The sequence below is a fragment of the Lepus europaeus genome, chromosome 15, assembly GCF_033115175.1.
Source record: "Lepus europaeus isolate LE1 chromosome 15, mLepTim1.pri, whole genome shotgun sequence".
Lineage (NCBI taxonomy): Eukaryota > Metazoa > Chordata > Mammalia > Lagomorpha > Leporidae > Lepus > Lepus europaeus.
This window is the reverse complement of record NC_084841.1, coordinates 7,972,505-7,998,989: the sequence shown is the minus strand read 5'-3', so window position 1 is coordinate 7,998,989 and position 26,485 is coordinate 7,972,505. Positions and strand designations below refer to the sequence as shown.

Sequence of the window (26,485 nt, the reverse complement as noted above, 5' to 3'; positions counted from 1 at the left end):
GGTGAACCAACGGAAAAGGAAGACCTTTCTCTCTGTCTCTCTCTCTCACTGTCCACTCTGCCTGTCAAAAAAAAAAAAAAAAAGAAAAGACATTTTAAAATGTGCATATTTTCCCTAAAATTTATCGTCAACATGTCTTAAGTACATGAAGAACCACTAACAAATGCTATGACTTGGGCCTTTCAAAGTCATAAAATGATACCTTCCAAAACAAAAGGAAATTGCCAGGAATGGCAGAGAATGTGTTTTCCCAAAGGTTGTGTCTGCGCTTCTTGGACTCCTCAGCTGTCACTTAATTGAGTTCTAAATTTAACTCCACGTGACCGACTCTCATTCACATACGAACCATCTGCCCTCCTCCAATGGTTGCTCCTTATGCCAAAGGTTTTCATTCAGGTTTCCATCACAGCTATTGTAAGGCCCATCCATTCATCGCTGTTACCAAACTGTGGACCCAGGTGCCCCCAGGGCCGCACAGCAAACGGAGAGGGGCTCAGAGGGATATTTTAAGTTTTCAAAGGAGATATGACAGCGTCTGCTGGACACCAGGTAAAGCCTGGGCTTGAGTCAGTTCAGTTTCAAAAGCGATTGTGCCGCCTTCCTTTTGATGAGATCCTAAGTCTGCAAACCTGGGTATCCACGGGTATCTGTGATGGGAAGCAGGTGCCAAGCCAGATGGGAGAAGAAAGGAAGATGGCACTGAGTGCCGACTGCAGGGCTGTGCGGTGGCCATAAGCACTGCTGCTCTGGAGCATGCTTAGCTGTGTAGACCTGACCACTTCATCAGGGGGGCTGTGGGGCACAGAGAGACACGGGACAGTGAGCCAGTGATGTGTGCGAGCCTCATAAGTCCTGTAACAGCCCACAGCTGTGGTTCTCTGCCCACTTGCTGTGTTGTCACTGTTCACTAAGGAAAGACCTTGGATCTCTTCAAACTAAATTTGTGTAACTAAATATTATATCACCTTTCTTTTTTAAAGATTTATTTATTTGAAAGGCACTATTACAGAGAGGCAGAGAGAGAGGGAGAGAGAGGGGGGGGGGGTCTTTCATCCGCTGGTTCATTCCTCAAATGGCTGCAATGGCTGGAGCTGCACCTATCCAAAGCCAGAAGCCAGGAGCTTCCTCCAGATCTCTCATGGGGGTGCAGGAGCCCAAGGACTTGGACCATCTTCCACTGCTTTCCTAGACCATAGCAGAGAGCTGGATCTGAAGTGGAGCAGCCAGGACTCAAACCAGTGCACATATGAGATACTGGCACTGCAGGTGGCAGCTTTACCCTCCTCTACACCACAGCACCAGCCCTATGTCAGCTTTCTTAAATATCCAATTTGATTTTGTCCTGGTGGTTTTAGTTAGCTGCCATGGAGATGGAACATAAAATTACATTTTTTAAACTTTTATTTAATGAATATAAATTTCCAGTGTACAGCTTATGGATTACAATGGCTTCCCCCTCCCATAACTTCCCTCCCACCCGCAACCCTCCAAAATTACATTTTTCTAATGAGTAAGAAGATGCCGAGTAAAGAAACCATCTTTCATAATTAGTGAAAAAGATAATAGAAATAATATATTTTATATATCCATATAATAGGTAAAATATTTTATATATCCATAAATAAACCTAATTTATCTGCCACCTGCTCTTTTTCCTGTAGTCAAACCCCTTCCATCCACCTGTCTATATCTCTACCCTGTTTTTTTAATTGATTTACTTGAGAAGCAGAGAGACAGATGGGTGGACAGTCAGAAAGCTCTGATCCACTGGTTCAATCCCCAAATGCTCACAGTGCCCACGACAGCCCTGACCCCGGCCAGCACCAAGAGCTCCTTGGTCCCCCGTGTGGGTGACGGGATCCCGTAATTACCTGAGCCACCACTGCTGCTACATTAGCAGGGAGCTGGAGTCAGGACCAAATCCAGGAATGGAACCCAGGTACTCTGATGTTGGGTGCAGGTATCCTAACCACTAGGCTAAGTACCCTTCTCTATCCTATTTTAAACTATACAGGCCCATGCAAAAATAATGTATCTCTAAACACATTGCAGACTTTCAAATTATTCATAACCATGCTATTGACAGGCAGGCACTGATAAAAACTTAGTCAGAAACTTTATCAAAGGGTAGAAATTAAAGGCAATTGGACACCAATGAACACTTGGACACCATTATCTTGAAATTAATTTTTATTATTATTGCACTTTAGAAGAAGCTTGCTAATGTGTTCAGTTGCATGGATACAGAATCGTCTGGAATAATGGTATACAATTGGCCCTTCCACGCCCCTTTCCACTAGAGGTTTGCCAAGACTCCTATCAAATATCTGTTGTTGGTGATTTTACTCATACCTAAGGGTGGAGATATCCTCCACATTTTATATCTAGAAAAGTCATCCCAGAGGGACCAGTGCTGTGGCATAGCAGGTAAAGCTGCTGCCTGTGGTGCTGGCATCCCATATGGGTACCAGATCGAGTCCCAGCTGCTCCACTTCTGATCCAGCTCCCTGCTAATGTGCCTGGGAAAGCAGCGGAGAATGGCCCAAGTGCTTGGGCCCCTGCACCCATGTGGGAGATGGCTCTCTCTGCCTACCCAACCCCTCTGTAACTCCGTCTTTCAAATAAGTAAACATTTTTTTTTAAAAAATCATCCAGAGACCAGAAATAGAAATAATAGGTGGCAAAAGTACTCTGAAATATGATTTTTAAAATATTAGTTATTTGAGAGGCAGACTTACAAACAGAGAAAGAGGTTTTTATCCACTAGTTTACTCCCCAAATGACCACAATGGCCAGAGCTGACCCAATCTGAAGCCAGGAGGCAGGAGCCAGGAGCTTCTCCTGGGTCTCCCATGCAGGTGCAGGAGCCCAAGCACTTGGGCCATCTTTCACTGCTTTCCCAGGCAGAGAGCCAGATTGGAAGAGGAGCAGCTGGGACAAGAACGGGCGCCCGTATGGGATGCTGGTGCCACAGGAGCAGGATTATCCTACCGTACCGCAGCACTGGTCCTGGAAATATGATTTTAAGAAATGTGCACTTAGTGTCCAGTGATGAGAAATAATTGTGAGTGACCACTTGGAGGACACTGTTTTTTTTCTCATACCAACACTGCCCCGGTGTTCGTGTGCCCTTCAGAGTTCCTTTAAGGGAAAAGTGTGTGTTTTTGTTGTTTCTCGACATGGGTACTAGGGACTACCCACTTAAAGACGCCTCCGTTAAAGCCTGTGGTTTTGGTTTTGGTTTTTGTTTTCTTTGTTTTCCGATCTTAGCAGCTAAATGACAAGACTGTTCAAAAGCGTTCGTCTCTCGCTCCATTAGGCATTTCAGGTTAAACCCATGTAGTCTGTGAAGCCATCATTCTTCAGGAGTTATCCTCAGGTGCCAGACTTGCTGTCTACAAGCTTTCAAACTACAGTTTAAAAAAGAGGTAGAGTGCGGCCGGCGTCTCGGCTCACTAGGCTAATCCTCCGCCCACGGCGCCGGCACCCCGGGTTCTAGTCCCGGTCGGAGTGCCAGATTCTGTCCCGGTTGCTCCTCTTCCAGTCCAGCTCTCTGCTGTGGCCTGGGAGTGCAGTGGAGGATGGCCCAAGTGCTTGGGGCCTGCACCCACATGGGAGACCAGGAGAAGCACCTGTCTCCTGGCTTCGGATGGGTGCAGCGTGCCGGCTGCAATGCGCAGGCCATAAAGGCCACTTTGGGGGTGAACCAACGGAAAAAGGAAGACCTTTCTCTCTCTCTCTCTCTCTCACTGTCTAACTCTGCCTGTCAAAAAAAAAGAGTTAGAGTATAGCTTCATGGAGACAAAACAACTGGTTGATTTTCTCGTTTTGTTTTTTTTTTTCTTCTTCTTCTCCTTTTGATTTGTGGTTTGCTCTCATGTGGACAGAGCTCAGGAGCATGATCTTAATGCCAGCACCATAGTCCTGTCAAGCGGTGAGGGTCAGAATGAAGGTCTCACTGTGGCCTCTGCCCTCCACTGTCACTTTCACCCTGGGTCCCCCCAGTGGCTGCTCAGGCTTGTGAGATGGGAAAGAGAGGAGTGACCAGTATTTCCCGTCTATTGTGAGTTGAATTGAGGGGCATGTTGCTATGGAGAGCCAGACTGTCCGTGTGTGTCTACATAGATACACATACACATGAAGTGTGCATAACAATACATCTTGAGGCTCACCAAGGCCTTGTGGCTTTTCTTAAATTCTTAATCTAATCCTCAGGCAGAATCCTGATCTCCTGAGAAACCAAAAAAGTAAAAACTGTTGCTCAAACATCCCTCAATCATGCATTCCTAATCCAAACATTTTGTGCCCAAAATTTCAACCTTCTCATTCCTTCAAGGTTCACGGGTCTGGGGGATTTTCTGAAAAGCATCTTGGGCTATTAACTTTAAAATAGGCAAGTTGTTGTAGAATTTAAATGTTTTCCATAAAGTCATTATGGTTTACAAGGCAAAGTTTATGGCTACTAATTTTCAGTGTTTTCCCTTGGGCTATGATCACCAAACAGAATTTCTAGGGCAACCAAAGTCTTATATGGATGAAGTGAATGTTTCATTGCAGACCATATATTTATTGAAAAAATGTGGTTGTATTAATGAATCAATAAATAGCATTTTGCAGTTAATTGATACTACATGGTAATTATGATATCACTGATAATATCCTTTATAATTTTATGGTCTTTTAAAGTATTTGGATCTTAAAGAGAAGCAGACATTCATTGATATTTAAACTAGATGTGACTAAAAGTGATAAATAATACCCTTAATTATGGATAATCATTCTACATTATTTTCCTGCCTCAACTTCTATTAAACTGAATTCAGAGAAGCCATTGCTTAGCTAAAATTAATTAAAGGTGCTTAGTACCTATAATAGTTCAAAAATCACCCGTGTTCTCACTTTTTATCATTTCTCTCTTTGACTTCAGACAACTCGTGTGTTGAAATTGCACCTCCTTGATCTTAAATAACGCATCTCTGTGCTTTGAAGGGCAGGGCAGGTGAGCCTAGCCAAGCTGTCCCACAGCCCCAGGCTGGGCCTGAGAGATGGCATGACAGGAGGCACCTGTCCTATGGGTGGGCGAAGTGCAGGGGCTTTTCAGAGGGGCTCATGGTAGGGGAGGAGGATCTCTTTCTTTTCTCTTCCATCACGTGCCCCCTTAGGAGGTCCTGCTGGCTCTGCCTTCAAAATGCATCCAAACACCCCCACCCCGCACTCTCTGCTCCGCCTCCCCAGGTGCTCATCTTCTGCCCTGCACCCAGGATCTGTTCCTTATGTAGCATCCAGAGGGATCCCTGTGGGTCGCTCTGCTGACTCCAGCCATAACTGGCACCCAGGAAGCGTGCTGTTAGGCATACAATTTATATAGTAGGACAGAGGCTTCCATCCACGTGCTCACCAACGTGGCCTTTAACCTGTGAATCGGGTCCCCTGGCAGCCCAGTGGCTTCCGTTCCCTGGAAGCAGCAGTCACAGGCCGCACAGGCCAACACACCCGGTATGCTGTGGGCTCTGAGGCCCCTCCCAGCAGGCCCCCAGGGTGTGCTCTGCTCCACCCGCTGCCCTTCACGGCTTGCCTGACATGCCAAGCACATGCCTAGCCCCTTTCTAGAACATTCTCTCAACCTGGCACCGCCTTCAGGTCATACTTACCTTCTCAGAGAAGTCTTCCCTCATCACTGTATTTAGAACAACACCACCAACACACACACAGACACACACACACACATCATTCCTTGTCTCCCCCCGGCTTTTCTTTTCCCCTCATCTGGCAGGAGTTTCCTGGGGCAACCAAAGCAAAATCCCACAGCTGATGGCCCAGAAGCCAGAGGTTGGGGTGGCAGTGTCACAGAGTTGGTTCCTTCCTGAGGCTCAGCACCTCTCTTCCCACCGCTGGTCTCACAGGCGCCCTTGGCTGCCCTTGCCTTGCAGGGGCTTCCTCCAGTCTGCTCCTTCCTCACGAGGAGCCACCTTCTCCCTGTGTCTCTGTGTCCCTTTGTCTCGTAGAAGGTCACTGTCTTTGCCTTAAAGAGCCACTTCGATCCAGCATGATCTCATCTCCATCCTTACCTTAATGACATTACAAAGACCCTGTTTCCAAATCAGGTCACAGTCTAAGGCTCCCGGCATGAGCATCGGGTGAATACTCTTCCATACACTGCCTCTTTCTGATTATATGATAAGTAGTGTGCTTTGCTCTTTAATTATTAATCACCAGTTATCATTTCAAAGTAAGTTCCCTGAAGACAGAAGCTTTGCTGGGTTCAGTACTATATCCCCAGTGGTTAGACACACAGTGGCTACCCAGGAAACATGGGCTGGAAGAGCAAGTGGTCTCATGGTTGGATCCTAAGACAAAGCAGAGAACAGAAAGCCAGCCGGGCATGCAAGAAGTGAGAGCTACCAGGCCTTATTGAAATGAACTGAAGGTCAGGGAAGCTGCAGCTCCGAACAGAAGAGCATGTGGCCATTAGGAAGCATGGAAATCAATAGAGGAGAATCCCTGGCCATCAGAAGTCACACGAAAGACTTTCAGAATTGGTGTTGGAGGTAGTGCCCTTGGAATAAGTCAGCGGGCTCCCTGCACCTCCTGGCTCCAACACAGTGGAGCTTAAAACATCTGTGTCCTGCACCCAGATGGGCAGCTGCCTTCGTTTCCCTCAGCTGCTGCTAAAAGTAGTGCGCAATTGGTGACCTAAAACAACGCACATTTACTCTCCTAGAGTTCTGGAGGCCAGAAGTCAAAAATCAGAGTCACCAGGTCACAAGCAAGGTGACAAGTGTGGCACTCTGATTCCAGGGACTTGCAGTCTCTAGTGTGGGTTCCTTGGCTCATGTCCGCTTTCCCCATCTTCATGGGCGGTGGTGTGCATCTGACTTCAGAGAATTCTCCTTCTCCATCCTTCTGTGTGAAACGTCTCTCTGCCTCCATCCTATAAGGACACGTATGCTGGTGTTTAGGGGCTGCTGGATAACCTGCTATCATCTCCCATTTCCGAATCCTTACCTTGGTCACATACGCAAAGGTCGTTTTGCCATGTAAGGCAGCATCCTCCGGATCCAGCAGTGAGGACTCAGATAACGTTGTGGCCACTTCTCTCCTGCGTGTCCTTACCAGGGACCTGCCACAAATCCTGGGGCAGGTGTCGAGCATTCAAATCCTACAGAGATTCTGTGCTGGTGTTTTTTTTTTTTAATTTGACAGGCAGAGTTAGACAGTGAGAGAGAGAGAGAGAGAAAGGTCTTCCTTCCGTTGGTTCACCCCCCAAATGGCCGCTATGGCCGGCGCTGTGCCGATCCAAAGCCAGGAGACAGGTGCTTCCTCCTGGTCTCCCATGCGAGTGCAGGCACCCAAGCACTTGGGCTACAGCAGAGAGCTGGACTGGAAGAGGAGCAACTGGGACTAGAACCCAGTGCCCACATGGGATGCTGGCGCTGCAGGCGGAGGATTAACCAAGTGAGCCATGGCGCTGGCCCCAAGAGATTCTGTGCTTTCACTTGACAGGAATAGCCCCGTCTCTCCTCCGGTGACTTCTCCTATTTGCAGGACTGCTTGTAAGGAAAGAGTCGAGTTTAAAGCAAATTCAGTAAGTATGCTGGCCTTGGCGTTACCAACAATCAGATTCTTTTAGGTATGCTTTTGCCTCAGTATCCATAAGGGATGGGTTCCAGGTTCTCCCTCAGATACCCAAATCCACTGATGCTCAAGTGCATATATAAAATAGCATAGGATTTGCTGGGAACCTATGTACACACTCCCTTATACTTTAAATCATCCCTGGATTACTTAGAGAACCTAATATAATGCCTACATATCACTTCATTTGTGTAGATTCAGCATAGTACCTGCTATGCAGCAAATTCAACTTTTGTTCTTTAGAACTTCCTGGAATGTGGGGGGAGTGAGACTTCCCATCCATGACTGGTTGAATCCGTGGATGCAGAATGCACAAATGTGGGGGGTGAACTGTACTTGATTTTTCATTTCGGTTTTATCGTATCATCATATGTGGTTTGTCTGTGTGAGTTGCCTCAATGTTTTGTGAAAAGAGGTAGATGTAATGAATAATACGGATTTCAGATCGTAAGCGGACCACCTGACAGGAGGGAAGAGTCGCTGGCTGGGCGGTCCCACAGCCGAAGCTCAGTCAATGGGACACCACGGTGGACCTAGCACGAGGCTTCAGGCAGAAGCCCAGATGCAGTGAATTTATGCTTATGATGCAGTTTGGGGACCTATATTTTTTCTAAAAAGTAAAGCTTGGAGAAAGCCATTTGTTTTTAAAGGCCATTTTTTAGTTGAACTTGCTTTCTACATTGTAATAATTCTGGTGCTGTAGTGTGTGTGTGTGTGTGTGTATTTAAAGTCACTTAAAAAGTGATTAATTGTATAGGACAATTTGTTTTTTAATTATCCACTATCCAGGAATATGGATTAAGATATTACTTCTTCCATGTGTTTGTCTTTGAATAAATTCTCTTTGGTCAATAAGAAATAAGATATTTCCATTTTTCTGTTTTAAAGAAGTCTTGGGGCAGGCATTTGGTGCAGTGGCTAAGATGTCACTTGGGATCATTCTGTATCAGAGTACCTGGTTCCAACCCTGACTGCACTTCCAAGTCCAGCTTCTCGCCTTGTGAACACACCGGGAGGCAGTGGTGATAGCCTAATCAGTTGGTTCCCTGCCACACACATGGGAGACGTGGATTGAGTTCCAGCCTCCTGGCCTTGGCCTGGTATAGCCATAGCTATTGCAGGCATTGTAGGGGTGAGCGTAGTGGATGGAAGACCTCTCTCTCCCGCTCTCTCTGTCTCCCTTCGCTTTCCAAATGGGAAAATTTGTATCTAACTTTCTTGGGACCACCATCTCTGCACCCCTCCCAACTCCATCAGCAAGAGAGGTAATAGGCCACCTCAAGGCTCTGAATGTAAAATCAACGTCAATATGATTCTTGAAATTCTACTTAGAATTCAAAAGTTCGTTAATGACTGAGGGAATGTCCATGCCCTGGGTCCCCACGGGAAATGGTTCAAGTTACAGACAAAGTGAGCTCTGTCCCTCAGATTTTGAACTTGTGAGGCTCTGGGGCTCTTTGCAGTGGGAAACGTGGTCAAACGTGATGACAGGTGCACGGCTCTTTGGGTTCCGATGCCAGCAGAAGATCGCAAGCAGTTTCAAGCTGTTTGCTGTTTTAGGTCTGTGCTGAGCCTTGTGATTTTTAACAACCCAGCTAGTCCAAAGAAGAGTGAGGATTTAGTCACAATATTGTGGGGTCTGTGTGACAGGTTGTAATGGAGAAAAGGTTACATTTACATATTCTCAAGTTCCATTAACATTTCTAAAGGAAAGCCCAGTAACACTTGAGAGTTGTAAGTTGGGCTTCTTAGGAAATTGCGAGTGGTTCATATTTCTTATCTTCTTTGCTAGTTATATATCATACCTGACATTTCTCGGGGGCCCACATTAGGTGCCAGCCACTGCTCATTATGTCCAATGATGCCAACAATTCTCCAAGGTAGGAATTGTCATCTCAATATGACAGTGAGCAGCCACTCAGTGAGCCCTCCTTCCCCTTGCTAGTTGGTGGACAAGACCCAGACCTGAGCCCCAGGCTGTAGAGACAGTTAATGAGGGAGCCAGATTTGAGCCGAGTCTGGAAGTCTGGCCACGTGCAAAGAAGGCTGCCCACTGTTGTACATTGCCTCCAAAGGGGGGGGTCAGAAAATTTTAGGGTACAATTTTTATTACAAGCAAAGGGAGTCTCTCTGTTAACACTTACACTCTCTAAATAAATATTCTGTCCAAATGACTATATCAAGAAAAGGTTGTGAGTTTTTTTTAATTAAATGCTATTATATGAATTTTAATAGAATAAATATATCCCTTGTAGCAGTCTGAGAGTAACAATTGTGGTAATCTATCTAGCTCTTAATTCTTTACCAAGTGCTTTCAAATATACTCATTTATGTTGTAAATTATGAAGATATCCCATGAAATCAATGGTAGTATTCTCTGTGTTAGATCCGTGGAAATCAAGATCAGCAAAGACTAAGGGACTGTCCCCTATATATGAGGCGGAAGAAACACAGTATGTATTCAAGTCCTGCGTCTGTCAGTTACTGTGATATCAGAGCCTGTGTCCATTCTATAATAGTCAGAAACCAAGGACAACAATGCCCACCCATCTGCCACGGTGGCAGAATTGGTGGGGGTGGGGTGCCAGGAAGTGTAGGTGGCTCCAGTGAGGTCATCAAGGCCATAGGGATATCCTTCCAGGTCTCTCCCCAGACAGTGACAGCTCTGAAGTGTTTGAAGCACTGCGGTGGAGCAGTCCTGCTAGCCTTTGTGTGTTTACAGAGCTCAGGTGGGAAGTGTCCATTCTCCCAAAAGAAATTTATACATTCAATGCATTAACAATCAAGATACCGAAGTTCCAATAGTCTCTTAGTAGAGTTCTTTGGGTCCCCTAAATAAAGAATCATGTCCTCTGCAAAGAGGGAGAGTTTGAGTTCTTCCCAAAAACTTTTAACAGTACTCTTGAATTTCCCTAAGACGGAGCTTATTTGAAAGATGCTCTTGATATATGCTGTATGCACCATTGCCTAATAGTGCAATTATTATCTGGTTAATAAAATAGACTGAAATGAGTTCTTTACTAATCACTCTCCAATAGCACAGGCTTACCTGAATTCATCGTAGCCATCCGGTGTTTTTACGTAACACTTCTAATTTTAATTTACAGATACTGTGTAGATTGTAATTCAATTTGCGTGAAGAATATCATTCTGGAGGACTACTATTATGAGAAGGACTGTGCTATCTCAGTGCTGCAGAGGTACTTTAGAGTCATGCAAAGAAATGCAATTAAATTGAAAAGAAAAACAGGCTCCACAATTTAAAATCCATAATTATTTTCTACTGTGATCACACAGCTGAGAAGGATTCAGTAGTTTGTCCATTATCAGCAACCGTTTAACTGTATTTCTTAGCAGATGTATTATTGTTCTATCTGTCTTTTGGAGAATGTGCATCTATCTGCCCAAGAGTATGGAAATGTATTGAATCCTTAAACACATTAAGCAAATTCTTTATCTTTCCAATAAAAACGAAGCCAAGCTACTTCATGTTGTTTCGGTACAGGGAAAACATCAGCGTGAGTCAGGGTTTTCTTGAGAGCTTCTACCAGTTGTGATAAAGGAAAGAGAAAGAGAATGGGTTAGAATCCACGAGGACACTGTGAACCTCTGTCTGTTCTTTCCCCAGCCCATTTTTCATGACTCCTGTTACCAGTGACAGCACTGACCTGGCATCAACAGGATGCATCCTTTTGAGTTGTTTCTCCGGAAGTAGAATGTGGTTGTTGCAAAGCCATCTCATTTCTCTCCCAGCCTCCGCTTCAGATAAACAGCAGCTTTCTATGACTTGTGGGGTCAAGTGTCTTATCTGTGGTCTCAGAGGTTGCTCTCTTATGTCCCTGTTGAAAATGGGCTCCCCACTGCAGGAATAGAATCCATACTATACACTAGCCCTATAATCTATTTTTAAAGAGACCATGAAACTAGGAACAACAGTAGTAAAAGTGACAACTATATCAACAGCATATGCTATCACTACATCTTGGACTGGACCCATCCATTTATATTTTCTCTTGTCTGGTAATTTACCTAAGTGCATTACCTGAGTCATTCTGTTGAAGTAATATATTAGAATGAATGTGACCTCTGTTAACTATCCACTAAACCCAAATGACAATGTCTATGTTAGTGAAATCTTTTGCTGTTTTAAGTTATTTTTTGTATAATCTTCATAAACAAATAACTTTTGTTGATACATTTAAGACTATTATATACACATACACACACACACATATATATATAATCTATATGAGGGTACTTCCAAAAATTCAATGAAAATTGAATTAAAAGGTAAATTAATTTTAGTGCCCAAAGTATCAAAATTCATGCATAGTGAAGGTATCAGAAAGTTCATGGAAAATGCATTTTATGGAAAAATTATACACAGATTTCAAAAATTTTTTGCACAAAAATAGTTATCTTTTAATTGCATTTTCTGTAAATATTTGGGGGTTCCCTCATTTGGTGCAAAAAATATATGCGTGTGTACATAAATATAGACTTAAAAATTCTTTCCATAGGAAAATCATTTCAGAATCCTATTTTGCTTATTATTTATTTGAAAGGCAGAGTGACAGAGAGAGAGAGATGGGGAGAGAGAGGGAGAACTTGCTGATTCACTACCAAATGGCTAAAACAGCCAGGGCTGGGCCAGACCAAAGCCAGGAGCCAGGAACTCCATTCAGGTCTCCCAGTGGGTAGCTGAACCTCAGGGACTTGAACCATAATTTGCTGCCTCCCAGGCACAGTAGCAGGCGGCTCATCAAAATTTCCTGTGTGAGAAAAGCAGAACAATCAGTTGTGAGTTATTTCCTTATGAACTCCTACCTGCACTCAGTGCGTGCGTCAGTCGCGTGTTAACAGTTGACAAGATTGGTCTCTCACGTTCTCCCGCCTGCCTTTTGTTCAGAGAATTCGGATGGAGAGACCCAGAGCTGCCTGAGGTGATTCAGATGTTGCAACACCAGTTTCCCTCGGTCCAGTCTAATGCTGCAGCCTACTTACAGCACCTCTGTTTTGGAGACAATAAGATTAAAGCTGAGGTAAGTGCTCCTTGGGTTTCCCTATGACTGCCGTGAGATTCCTGGGCACTTGTATCTTTTACAATAATGCTGAAAGGGGAAAGAAACAGGAGAACTGAACTTGTGTTTTCTTTTTTTTAATTTTTTTATTTTATTTATTTATTTATTTATTTTTTTGACAGGCAGAGTGGATAGTGAGAGAGAGACAGAGAGAAAGGTCTTCCTTTTTGCCGTTGGTTCACCCTCCAATGGCCACTACGGCCAGCACATCGCGCTGATCTGAAGCCAGGAGCCAGGTGCTTCTCCTGGTCTCCCATGCGGGTGCAGGGCCCAAGGACTTGGGCCATCCTCCACTGCACTCCTGGGCCATAGCAGAGAGCTGGCCTGGAAGAGGGGCAACCGGGATAGAATCTGGCGCCCCAACCGGGACTAGAACCCGGTGTGCCAGCACCGCAAGGCGGAGGATTAGCCTGTTAATTCACGGCGCCGGCCCTGAACTTGTGTTTTCAAAATGCAGAGTTAAGCCTGACACACAGCACTTCTCATCTAATTAAGTGGGGTACCCAGGCACATGCATATGTCCTTCTAAAACACTTGAATCCTGAGCAGTAGAAGACTGGAGGTGCATGCTCTTAGCAGCAGAGACTGGCTTGTCAGATGCTGTGACTGGGACATGATTTGTCTTCCTCTTTCCAGTGCCATCCCTGGGAGTCCTCTCTGCCCCAAATCCTGCAGAACTACAGAGCATCAGTTGTCATGTCCTCAAGTTACAACAAAATTATCACAACCAATGCATGCTATGACCTCCCCATCCTGTTGGTGCTCTGGGGCCCTCAGGCCAGGGCAAAGGGCTTTGTGCTAGACCCAGGCATTCTGAGCCATTTGCCAAGATAGTACTGGGTAGAATATGGCTGTGTGTGATCCATTACAGACACTGGTTGGCTGTGTCCATCGTGTGCCGGTTTGTAACCTGCTCTTGGTTTGTGAGAGTCCTCTACAGGGCAGACTACAGTGTGTGTCTGAGATATTTCTGGAAGTTTCTTAGATAGAGGAGGAGCATTTATATATAAGCAGCTGAGTAATCACATTTTTAAAAAAATCTTGTAAACTGTAACAAGTCAACTGTCCATAGCATGTAAGCAATTTTGAGGATGAGTCTAAATTAGTTTATGAGTGGAAAGAAGAGATTTGAAGATATAATTGTCATTTGTTATAGATTTTGCTTGCTTGTATCGGGATGTTTGCTGCCTAGTAGCTTATGTTTTACCCACCTGTCTTCCCGTGGGATCATGTAAGATGTGGCCCATGTCCATTCTTGTTAGAAGAATCATTAATCTCTGTGCAGAACGAATATAGAGACTGGTTCTTAACCAGGTGCAGTTTTGTTCCTGTGGTATCCCTGGAGACATTGTTGGTTGTCACAGCTTGGTTTGGAGGGGGGGTGGTTCCCTGGCATCCAGTGGCAGAGATCCAAGGCTGTTGCACACAGGGCAGTCCCCACAGCAGAGAATTATCCAGCCACTAATGTCAATGGTGCCAGCATCTAGAGATGGAAAAAATACGACAATCTAAGGTAAATTTGAGGTGTGAAAAAGACACCCACTCTTAAAATGACCTCAAAACACAGTCCAGTTATGTGACTTCTGTCCCAGGTGGAAGGTATTGTCATTCTGTTTGTAATAGAAAACAAGACAAATCCGTTTTCAAAGGTCATGGGTTTGTGGGCTTCTCTTGGGGTCGTGAAAGTGCTGGTTGGCTTGACCTTGATTCAGGAGTGTTGTGGTGCCCCCCCCCCCCCAGGTAAGTAGAAGGAAGTCCCGCCCACAACTCTGTTCTGCCGTCAGTACTGCTGATGTCACTCACACACCAAGAGGGTATGAAAAGGAACGTGAGGACTGAGTGTTACTCCCATAAGGAGGCTTGATGGTGAGCGGAGTGACGCCCAAGCACGCCCAAAGCTGGCTGGAGAGCACTTCTGGAAGGGAGCCTGGCCGGGCTGTCGGTGTCGCTGGGGAGGAGGCTCACACTCCACACAGGCCTGAGGAGCTCAGCCTCCTGCAGATGCCAAAGGAGAAAGATCCAGAGATTTCCTGCCTGCCTGCAGAGGGAAGGAGGGGAAGAGGCGGGGTGAGGCTCCAAAGCTGTCAGAAGTGAACCATTGGAAAAATGGAGCGAGATTTATGCTCCAGGGAGCCCCCACCCTGTAGTGCAGACCTTGGGGCATGGGGCACAAGGCACAGTTTCACTCCCCAGTCCAACTGGCTCCTCGTGTGTGCTCCCTGGCCTGGCCTGGAGGCCTCTCCACAGTGGTGCTGCCCACCAGTCGGGGACACCTTGTGTGTCGCTAGGTGAGACTTGCTGTTGGTGCCTGCTCAGGACGGAGCCAGGCCAGGAAGGGCGACAAGCCCGCGCTTCGTGCCAGGCAGAAGCAGCTTCCCTGCTCACAGCCGTTGAATGCACAAGTTGGCTGTGCTCGGGAGCTGCTTTTCTCATCTTTGTAGTAGGGACTGCTGCCTTCTCTGTAGAGTGTGGGAGTCAGTGACTCAGTGGACGCAGTTTCATTCGCGGTGAAATATCCGCTCCTGCGGCCTCTTCTGGCTATGAATGTGGCTAAGCCACTGAAGTTACTGTTTTAGCTGAGTTAGGTACGTACTTGCAAACACACGCATGTGTGTTCCCGTGTGTACAGTATGCATGTCTTGTGCACATGTGTCTTGTGTATGGGCTTACCTGTGTATGTGTTTACATCTGTGTGTAAATGTGCCTATGTCTCTGTGTGCCTATGCGTGCATGTATTGTGTACATCTATATAAGAATATGTCTATGTGGGCACATGTATGTATTCATATGTCCATGGATATTTCTGTGTCTATCCATGTGTGTAATATGTGCATCTCTGTGTGTACCTGTGTGTATGTACATGTCTGTGCATATATGTCCACATACACATGCGGGTGTATTGTGTGTGTGTGTGTGTACTCGTTTTGTTTTGGTGGGAGCACCCTTGAGGTTGCCTGTGTCACCTCTCGCTGTGTGGAGCATCCTCTAGCAGCTGGTGTTAGCACAGCAGTTCATACCCTTGATGGCATCCCTGCACTCCACCTCCAAGACTGCAGGGGGCTCACAAGAATGCTCCCCTCATGCCTGCGAGGCTGGAATGAGAAGGAAGTTGCTGTAGGACCGAAGGCACCCCCGACACCGAGTTGACCAGTGAATGGAAGCTGGCGAGGGTTAGCTGGAGGAGTGAGGGACATAGACAGGCCTAGGTGAGAAGCAGAGTGACCAGTGTAGAGTTTCCCTCTCTCTCCTCCCGCTAGTCCCGTGCACACACACACATGTGGAAACTGTGATAAGGATTCTGCAGTTGTGTTGCTCTTTCATCCCAACTCAGAGCCCACACTATTAGTAATTAGCTCTCTCTCTGTGACGGATAGCTGCCCGTCATGTTTTCATATACAGGTATTGATTTTTGTAATTACCTGTTGTCCAAATACTAATTTTGCAGGCACCAGCCTTTCCAAATTTACTCAGTCCTCTAGTCTTCCTATTGCATTTTACCGAATTGATTTAGCCCTTCAGTCTACATTTCATTATTGGTATTGACTTAGCTCACACAACGGATAGGCCATTGAGCAAAAGGCAGAATTAAATATCCTCTATGTGGAGGCCCATAAATCATGCCACTGTCACTGCTTATTACAGTACTTTGTACAGTGTTCATATAATGAGGCCAAGAAATTCAGTTTTGTTCAAAATGATGCTGGATCGTATAAGTATAAAGTTGAGAATTCACTTCCATAAATCAGCAGCTGAGAGCCCTGTCCCTAACTTTTCCAACTGGCTTAGTGAACTTGGATCTGAGACAGTCTCCTAACTGAGCGAGAGGGCCGAGTGGCTTCTAGCTCAACAGCTTCCAGTGACTGAGGTAGCCTTTGCTTTCCACTGGGTGCCCTGACCCAGGGTAGGACGTTGATTTATAAATCCTTCCAAGACCTAAAGCTGTGCAAATGTGTAGACAGGAGGGTATCACACGGGCCAGAGATAAGATCACAAGATAAGCAGGTGGTGGCTGGAAGAGGTCTGGGGTATTGCCACGGGCACATCACGTTTGTGTGGTTCACATGAGCTAATGCATATCTGAAGGTAGGCGAGTCCCCTGTTCTACCAGGCAGAGGCAGCATGGACAGGTGTCAGTAATATTTTAACTCTGCCTGCCATAGGCAGTAATATTTGAACTGTCTCTTAAATTCTTGGAAATGTCTTTTTTTTTTTTTTTGACAGGCAGAGTGGACAGTGAGAGAGAGAGACAGAGAGAAAGGTCTTCCTTTGCTGTTGGTTCACCCTCCAATGGCCGCCATGGCCAGCGCGCTGCGGCCAGCGCACCGCGCTGATCCAAAGCCAAGAGCCAGGTGCTTCTCCTGGTCTCCCATGGGGTACAGGGCCCAAGCACATGGGCCATCCTCCACTGCACTCCCTGGCCACAGCAGAGAGCTGGCCTGGAAGAGGGGCAACCAGGACAGAATCCAGCGCCCCGACAGGACTAGAACCCGGTGTGCCGGTGCCGCAAGGTGGAGGATTTGCCTGTTGAGCCACGGCGCCAGCCTGGGAATGTCTTAACACGCTGATCTTTAGCGAGGAATTATGAGCTGTAGAAACTTGCTCGAGTGTATGGGCTGCTGGCATCGTTTAGGATGTTCCTAGCATTGGGAATATTGTAAAGTCTTTTACATATTTATTTATTTGAAAGGCAGAGAGACAAGGGGTGGGAGATATATATATATATATATCTTCCATCTACTAGTTCACTCCCCCAAATGCCCATAAACCAGGACTAGGCCAGGGCAAAAGCAGGAGCCAGGAGCACCATCCACGTCTCCCATGTGGGTAGCAGAATGTACACGGGCCATCCCCACTGCCTCCAAAGTGCCTTAGCAGGAACCTGAATCAGAAACCGAGTTGGGACTCAATCCTGAGCGCTCCGACATGGACTGAGGACGTCCTAAGTGGAGGCTTAACCCACTGGGCCACAGTGCCTACCCCTCAGTGTTGATGACTTTGAGTGTTTTTCACAAAGCCTTTCTTGGTTTCTCTTGAGATCTCTTCCTCAAATGAGAATATTTAGATGCCAGTGATTTGGGTGGTGAGGATTTCAGTTTAGGTATTAATCTGAATTTTTCCCCATGTCTTCTCATGCAGCACTGGAGGAGGCACACTGAGCCATCAATCATATCCACACCTGGTCAGTTATGCACAAATAGGAGCCTGTCCACGCATTTGCATTCTAGATCATGGCATTCAAGCCAATGTGTTTTCTAGAGATTAAAAAGCCTTTGCACATTTTCAAGTGTTTTTAAATATTATTTTAAAATATTTTATGATAAATTGATTGAAGTTTTGAATTGGTTTAGTAAGTTTAAATATTTAAATACTTTTACATTAACCCTAAGACCACTTACAGCATGTCCATTTTAAAAATCTCAACCTTTATGATGTTACATGTGGAAGGCATTGACTTAATGTTCATTTCCTTGTGACAAAAATGTCCATTGACCAGCACTGATGGAGAATTACTTAGGATTTTGATATGATCAACCTCTTGTTATGTGAAAAATTGGCTTTAGCTGTCTCAAATAGGCAGCTGAAGTGCTTGAAGATCCTGTACAGCAAACTCACACAGTTCTGAGATGAGAATTTTTGCTGTAGGAAACCGATAATGATGTGATTTTCCTAACTCCCCAGGAACTTCTTCCTAATTATGTGATCACACTGCCTCCTATGAAGCATTGTTCTTTTTAAAGAAATGGAATTTTCAGTTTATTGATAGTCTGCTTTGTGCTAATAGAGGATCCAAATATTATGAATGTAGAGAGCCTGCCTTTAAGGAATCCCCAACCAGCTGGGCAGACGGTGAGCAACAGGGCAGTGTGTGTTCAACGATGAAAAGGTAAACTCACAGCGCTCAAGAATTCTTAGCAAATGTTTAAAACCCAACCCTGGGGACTCAGGGAAACCTGCCTGCTTCTGGCAGGGATGACTACAGTGGATTTTAAAACTAGAGGGGGCCAGAAAATACATCCCAAGGCATAATCACTTAGAACTGAGGGAGGAGAGCTCAGATTTGGGGATGACAATCTCTTACGGTCTCCTGCTTCTGTGTGTGTGTGTGTGTGTGTATTTACAGCTCCATGTGTATGTGTCCATAGTTTTAATATATTTATATCATTTATATGAATTTTCTCCAAATTGGCGTTATATGTTTTTTAAGGAGAACACGAGTTGTTTCTGCATTGCTTTGCTCTCCCCCATAATTTAGATTTTATCCAGACCAATTTAGAAAAGTTCACATGTTTTTTAAAAAAAGCTAGACTTGTTCCTGTCTACTTCACTTCAAGTGCGTCATAATTTCTGTTTTATTCTTCATCCTTTCTACCTCATATAGTTCTAGAGAAGGCGCTGTCCATCTTTTCAGTTGGTTACCTTTGTGTCATTGCTACTCTTTCCTTTTTCATGAAATGTTCCACTTTTTATTTATTTTTGGAAAAGAGCTTGTGTTTGTTTTCCAAGTGTCAGTACGCAGTGAACTGTTCATCTACAGCAAAGGCTCTAGGGTCAGCTGCCTGCACTTGAACCCTGGCTGTTGTACTCCTTTCTGGCTACCTCTGTGACTATCAGTGTCCAGACTGCAGAATGGCGTGAAGACTCCATATATCCCTGGGAGAGAACACATGTCAACCGCCAGCCAGGGCCAGGGCTTGTGGGATGTGACTTACTCCTAAACCAGGCATTTCTTTAAAAAAAAAAAAAAAAAAAAAAAAAAAAAGGTTTATTTATTCCAAAGGCAGAATAACAGAGAGAGAGAAAGGTAGGGGCAGAGAGAGGGAGAGAACTTCCATCTGCTGGTTCACTCCCCGGATGGTCACAATGGCCATGGCTGGGTCAGGCCAAAGCCAAGTTTTGGGAGCTTTATCCAGGACTCCCACATGGATGGAAAGGGCCCAAACACTCGGGCTACCTCCCACTGATTGTCCAGGCCTTTGGCAGGGATCTGGATTGGAAGTGGAGCATGAACCAGCACCCACATGGGATGCAGGCATTGCAGGCATTAGCTTTATCTGCTATGCGACCACACCAGTCCCAGGTCTTTTTCATTTCTGCAAACTATTTGAAGACCTTTCCTATGCCAGAATTTTTTTTAAAATGGCATCAAAATAATCTTATCTTTTCACTTCATTTACTGCGAACTTTACCAAACACCCTTGTGTACTGTAAATATGAATGAGAGAAATTTCTTTCCGAGAGTTGAATGTAAATCAATCTCATGGTTTTGGGGCCAGATTGTTTGCCCATGTTCGGCTTTACTTGATGTCATCATTCACATTTTGAGACCTGCTCTTGCCAGGTGGAAAATGTGATAAGGGCTCTAGGATTAGGTCGTGGTAGAGAAGTTGCTCTATGGAAAATTCCAGGCTTCACAGAGTCTCCAATCTTTGTGAACACAGGAGAGATGTGATATGTGAGCTGCAGGCAACCCTGTCGCTTCAGGAAGCTAACCCAGATGGCCCAATATATATTTTTTAACTTTCCTGAACACTTGGTCTTTCCTATGTGAAAGATGATAGGAGTTGTTGAAAGTGAGTTATTGGGCCAGGGCTTCAAGCAGAAAGGACCATGCGTCATCCCCAACATAGGACACAACTGGTAGACAACACTGCTTATGGCTGGGACAGAATTACAACCAACAAAGACACAGATGGTGCCACAGAGGTATCCCTCAACTCAGCGGGCAAGTCAGCATCACAGTCTTCTGGAGAGTGGAGAAAGAAGCAGAAACAAAGGTATCCAGAGAGGCTGAATGGTGGCGATGAGGTTGCACTGTCTTCTTCAAGGCCCGTGGGTGCAAGGATGGCACAGCAAGCTTGCCAGGCCTGGTGTGGCTGCACCTGCTCTTCCCTGCTATGTGCATCCCTTTCTTCTGCACTTTGTTCTTGTTCCTCCGTGCCCTCTGCAGCCAACTCCTGTCCCTGTTCTCTATTCTCTCTCCTCCATTCCTTCCTGAACCTGAGCCAGTCTTAGCCATTCTTTGGCCATCCAGGGACTTATCCTGGTCTTGGCCATCTTCCCCAAGGCTAAAGAGACTGGACACTCCTCTGACCAAGGCCTTCCCTCCCCCATGTCAGGGAAGCATCAAAAGCAAGAATGACAGCTCTAGGGGAGGTGCAAATGAGGGGTTCTCTGGGCCCAGAGGTCAGTGATTGGATTTCAGCAGCAGTAATGCTCCATCAGAAAGTGAGTTCATGATTACCAGGACCAAGTTCTAAGAAAGCTGAGTTCTTGATGGAAGATCCTGGTCTCTCCAGGAGTTGGAGAGACATGGCTGGTTTGGCGGCACTTTCCATTGAGAAGTTTAACAGGAGAACTTGGAAGGGAAAGACAAACACATTGAGGAAAACTGGTTTCAAGGAGGGGAGCCCCCCCTAAAGTGTGTTGGCAGCAGTCGTAAAGGAAGTCTGACATCTCCTCCCCCAGGTGACAGGTGGCTGAGCCCCTGAGATGGTGACTTTCCTTGTGCTGCCGGAGCCTGGGGAGAAAACAAGGGCCATACTCCCCCAAATTCAATTTCCTCCTCACGGAAACAGGCCCCTGTGGGGGGAGGCAGGTAGGGGATTTAGTTAGGTTCCTGCAGGGCTGTGACAGCAAGGGGTAAGGCCAAGTGTGGCTATCCAAAGACACGGACAAGGCTGCCCTCTAGGGGTAGCAGGGCTCCAGCCACTTGGCAAACCACTTTTGTAGTGGCCTTGGGACAAAGGAAGCCTCTCTTCCTTCTTCTCACCCACAACACAAAGGAGAAAGAACAGGGAGGACCCAGGAAGGTTGCAGGTGCGCACCAGGGAACCGGAGCTCATGTCCGGCCTGCTCCAGGAGGGTGGGGTGTGGAGATGGGCCTGGGGAGAAAGACTGGAGTGATGAAACAGGCAGGCTTCATTCTTCTGGACTAGAGTGAGACCATTTTCGTAATCAAAAATGGATGAGAGTTACAGAATCAGAATGATGTGATCAAATGTAGCTATCCTGCCTCGCATGAGAACCCTAATTAAAACCACCCAGGACACCAGCTTCTCTTTGCACGGCAGACATGAGTGAGGACAGAAACTGGGTCATGACTCTGGAACAGTGCTACAGCAGGTCTTTTTCTAATCTATGAAGTTTCTTGGCTGGATTTGCTATTTTAATTTCATTTCTTCGTTGACCTGTGTTCCCCTTCTACTTGAATGGATCTTTTTATCTGCCCACTCCCCAGAATGGCTTGTAGCCCTTCCATAGTGAACACCCCTGCCTAAAGGTCAGCCCTTTAGCATTTGCACCCCTGGTGGGGCACCCAGCTCCCATCTGGGTGCTTCTCACTGTGCTGAGTTTCCTTGATGCACTCTGAAGGAGAGCTCCTGTACCGTCCGCGTATTTTGGGAAAGAAGGCCCCTCCCTGAACACCCAGTCCCTCCCCCAGGTACTCAGTCCAACTTTGTCTCACACCCACACCTCTACAGCTAGAACTGTGGTCATTTCCTGGGGTCTTTAGAAGAGGCTTCTTAGAACTGCCGACTCATGGCCCTAAGGCCTTGTTTCCAAGTAAGAAGTCTCTAAGTCAATGAGCAAGGAAGAAGCATCTTGTTTAGCTGTCGTCTTTTTTATTTCCCCCCCTCTAAACCTTCTCCAGGGTTCCCTGGCAACACATCTACAATGAACGTTTTGTCAAAATACCAACAGAAGCAGCAAGAAGGTTCTGTCCATGCAGGCTATAGTGCACGCTCACTCCACCTGTGTGGGATGCCAGGCAGTTCTGTACTCACACCCGTATTTCTGCAGCCTCTCTTTCATTCATCCACTCAAGTAAACGAACCAGGACTCACCCTCTTTGAGCCTCTGGCTTTATTTCTGACTTCACTAAGGTTATTGCTCCATTTCATTCTAAATCTAAAGATTCAATCCGGTGACACTGCAGGTGTGGAATGACTCTGACCTCAGGACTCCTGTGTGTGCCATCTTGGAAATGTTTGATACCACTGGAACCAGATGCCCAAGAGGGAAACAGCCTCACCAATGTGAATGGCAGCCTCTGTTGGCTTCCCACGTGGGCACATTTCTGGCTCAGCCACATTCAGTTGTTTGGTATCAGATTCCGATGAGAAGAAATATGTCTTTGTACCAAAACTATCCCACAGATGTTTTGTCAGATCTCCTCCCTCTTAGGTGCACTTCATCACTGCAAATACTTTTAAGTGTTTCAAGAAAAGCCATAGGTGATCATTCTATGATGACTCTTTGGTTTGGTGCCATTTCAACCAAACTCTGAGTGTAAGAGAAAGGAAAATGATCTATTTTGTTAAGAGCTCTTCAAAATTCAAATTGCTCTTCTGTACTTACAATGTTTAATTAATTTGCCTCTTACATAATAAGTAAAACATTGAGTAGGCATTAACTCCTCTGTGATTTGTATTTAATTATATGTATGGAATGATTTCTGTATTTCTGATGGATCTATACAGACTGTCTTTAATTTCCAAATATTATTTGAAGGAATTAAATGGCTGAAATGTATTTTCCCTGTTAGCTGTAATGCATAAGGAGACCACAGTCCCAGGATAGCTCACCAAAGCCTTGTTAAGCCAAAATGTCACTAAACATCAGCAGTGGGTGAATAATACTGTTCTATCCAACCCTTCTGTGTTAATGGGTCAGGCAGTGAATGTTCTAGGAATCCTGGGAACTTATCCCCAGCACCGCACAGCATAAAGGGGTGGATTCCCCACCCACTTCCCTGTGGGCTCTGGAGTGGGAGTGGCACCAGCACCATTGCAGTGGCAGTGCCGGTGCTGGGGAGGTGGACAAGCTTTGAGACCCCATGTGGGATCTCCTGAACAGGATGGAAAGGTAATGCAGGTCCAAACTGGATGGATTCGGGAGGCTGGGAAATACAAGGTAAGCAGTAGACACCCCTGTCCACATGACCCTTCAATCCCAGGGAAACCTCACAGACTCACTGACTGCCTGGCACTCTCTTCTTTTAATTCTACCAGAACTAAGTAGTATTCTTCCCAGCTCCCATCTAAGACTGTTCAGCCGGCTCCTCTCATCCCTGCACGCTAGGGAGGAGAGCAGCACCTGCCAGGCTTCCCTGTTCTCTTATGCAGACACACTCTCAGTTCTGTGTTTTACACATTGCATCATCTTCACAGTAATGGGAAAGCATATCAGGAATAAAACGTTGTCCTCAGGAATGCCAACTGTTTTTTCTCTTACGTTTTGAAGACAAATGATATCAAAGGAAAATGATACAATATTGCCTGGTACAACTGGGCAGAATGATTCCTGTGGGCTTTTCTCTGAGTTCCTCTTTCAAAATGGAGCTGTTCAGGGACTTCGGAGAGAAGCAGGTGAATTTGGGGAGGCAGAGTGAGAACTAGGTCCCCTGTTGACAGGTTGGAATAGCGCTACTCTCTCCTGAGAGATATGGTGTCCTGCCCTTTTATGCAGACAAATAGAATCCAAAGCCCACAGTGGATGCCTGAAACCTAGGCTTATATGTTCTATTTTTGTATACATCTATATCCATGATAAAGTTCAGTTTAGAAATGGAGCACAATAAGAGATGCACAACAATAACTGGTAACAGAATAATCACAGCAGTGTAATAAAAGTGATGTTAAAGTGGTTTCTCTCTCTCAAATCTCATTGTATCATGCTCACCATTTTTGGGCCGTGGTTGAGTGCAAGCAATAGAAACAGCAGAGAGCAAAACCTCAGATGAGGGGGTTGCGGTACTGAATTTAGATTCCAGAAGACAGGGCTGGCTGGCTGTCAACAGAAAGGCCAGTGCTGAATGATTTCAGCTCATTTAGTGAGAGATGTATCTGAACTCATGTCTCCCGGGCTGTTCCTTCTTGCTGACAAAGAAACTTCGGAGTCATACCCCTGTGCATGTGCACACACACACAGAGAGATTGATTGATTCCCAGTAACTGCCAGTGATTACTGGGAAAGTAGCTATTCCAAAGCATTCCTGGCAGCTCTGCTATGGGAGGCACAATTTCTCTGCTGACAGTATCACGGGGAGGGTGTCTGATGCCTACAGGAAGGTACAGTGAAGCTCACAGCAGTCCAAATGGTCCCCACACCTGACAGTACTCCCTGCACTTAACACATTCTTGGCATCTCTCTCTATTGCTGCTATTCACTGACCCCTTCCATTTTCACACCTTGTTTCCCCTTCTAATGGGTACTACTGTCTCCTTCTACCAGCCTTCACTCCTGCCACTCATTGGAGGTGTTTTTTCTCAAATCCCAAAGTGTTTCATATGGATCAAAAAATATTATTTTTATTTTCATCCCCCATACTTTACCCATATATGGTCAAGACTCAGAGGGAGACCAATCCAAAGGTTAAAAACCATGACCAACTCCAACTTCCCCTGTTTATCATCAGTAAGGCTTTGCTACAAGATCCAGCTGCTGGGGCTCCCTCTCTCAGTTATCCCACAAACAACTTCTGGAGTCCCAAAGCCTGTTTGGCCCAGATGTGTCTGAGGATGAGCAGTAGGCTCAGTGCTCTGCCATCTGGAGGAACTGGGCTCCAGTGCGGGATACCACGTGCCACAGCCTCCACTGGTTGAGCTTTTGGTCCGGCTTCCCAGCCTCTTAGCCCTCTATAGGGACACCATGCAGACAGGCGTCCCCGGTGGGAGTGATACACAGACTCCAGACTCCACTTGTTGGGAACATGGGGAGAATGTAGGGGGTGAGTGTGATTTATGGCAACATGGTGGCCAGGCCGGTCTCAGTCCAGGATTACGATTTTACATCTCTAAAATGGAAGGAACTATTGTGGAATGTGCCCACCATCTCCCAGATTAGTGGTGATTTGCAACATTATACTGTGTAGAAATGATAAGCTAAAGAGAAAAGTCCTTCCATTGCTTTAACTACATAAGCAAAGATATTTGAGGCTTTTAAACAAGGAGATAAAGTTCAATATATTAAAACAAGAAAGCATTATGGAGTTCCAATGGGTATGTTGCAGACAGAGCAAAGATGTGATGGTCAACCTGCCTCTTGACAAGGTGCATTCTTTAAAGAGAAATCAGTCTCTCGTGGTCTTGTCTGTTGTCATTTGACATGTCCATGGAAAAGTGCCTCTAAAAGTCTGGAGGTGAAGGAATTAAACAGTTTTCTCCCCAATAAATATAAGCAAGGGTTCAAGTGAAAAAATTACCTAGGGATATTGAAATGGAATGATCTGAAGACTGGTATTTTATGTGCTGTAAGAATTAACCCCTAGGGAGCAACTTGTGTAGCCTGGTGTTTTTGCTTCTAATCCAAAACTGTGTCTCTCTGGCCTGGGAAAAATCATTGCAGTTGAGGTCTACCCTACAAGATAGAATTATTTATCCTGTCTCCAGCTGAATCATTGGCCCCGAAGAGTCACTGCATTGAAGGCTGAAGCCAACTTGAATTGTTCTGTGACTGAGTCCTGAATCAAATGGGACCAAGTTGTTTTTTTTTTTAATCCAGTTAGTGGATTTTGTGACTTGGGAGATGAACCCAGAGAAGGCCTCCATGACTCATAACTCTACAAGTAGCTGAGCATGTCCAAGAAGTTGGGACACTGTTATCTGATTCATTACTGTTGGCGGCTTGTGGATTCTGTGAAACTGGTACAGTTTTGTAGCCAGGAGATAATGAGAGTCACAGACCATAGAAAAAGACTGGACAAAAAATAGGACAGGGAAGCCTGGGTTAGATTACTGAAGGCACATATTTGGTCATTAAAGGTAGAC

General features: G+C 45.6%; 1 protein-coding gene across 2 annotated transcripts in view; it reads left to right on the top strand.

Moving 5' to 3' along the window:
* Positions 1-26,485, top strand: part of CTNND2 (catenin delta 2) — a 441,886-nt gene that overhangs the window by 163,101 nt on the left and 252,300 nt on the right. For both annotated transcript variants that reach the window (XM_062211762.1, XM_062211763.1), the window contains one exon: positions 12,545-12,677. In XM_062211762.1, the coding sequence (XP_062067746.1) occupies positions 12,545-12,677 (133 nt within the window). The remainder of the gene's footprint in view (positions 1-12,544; positions 12,678-26,485) is intronic.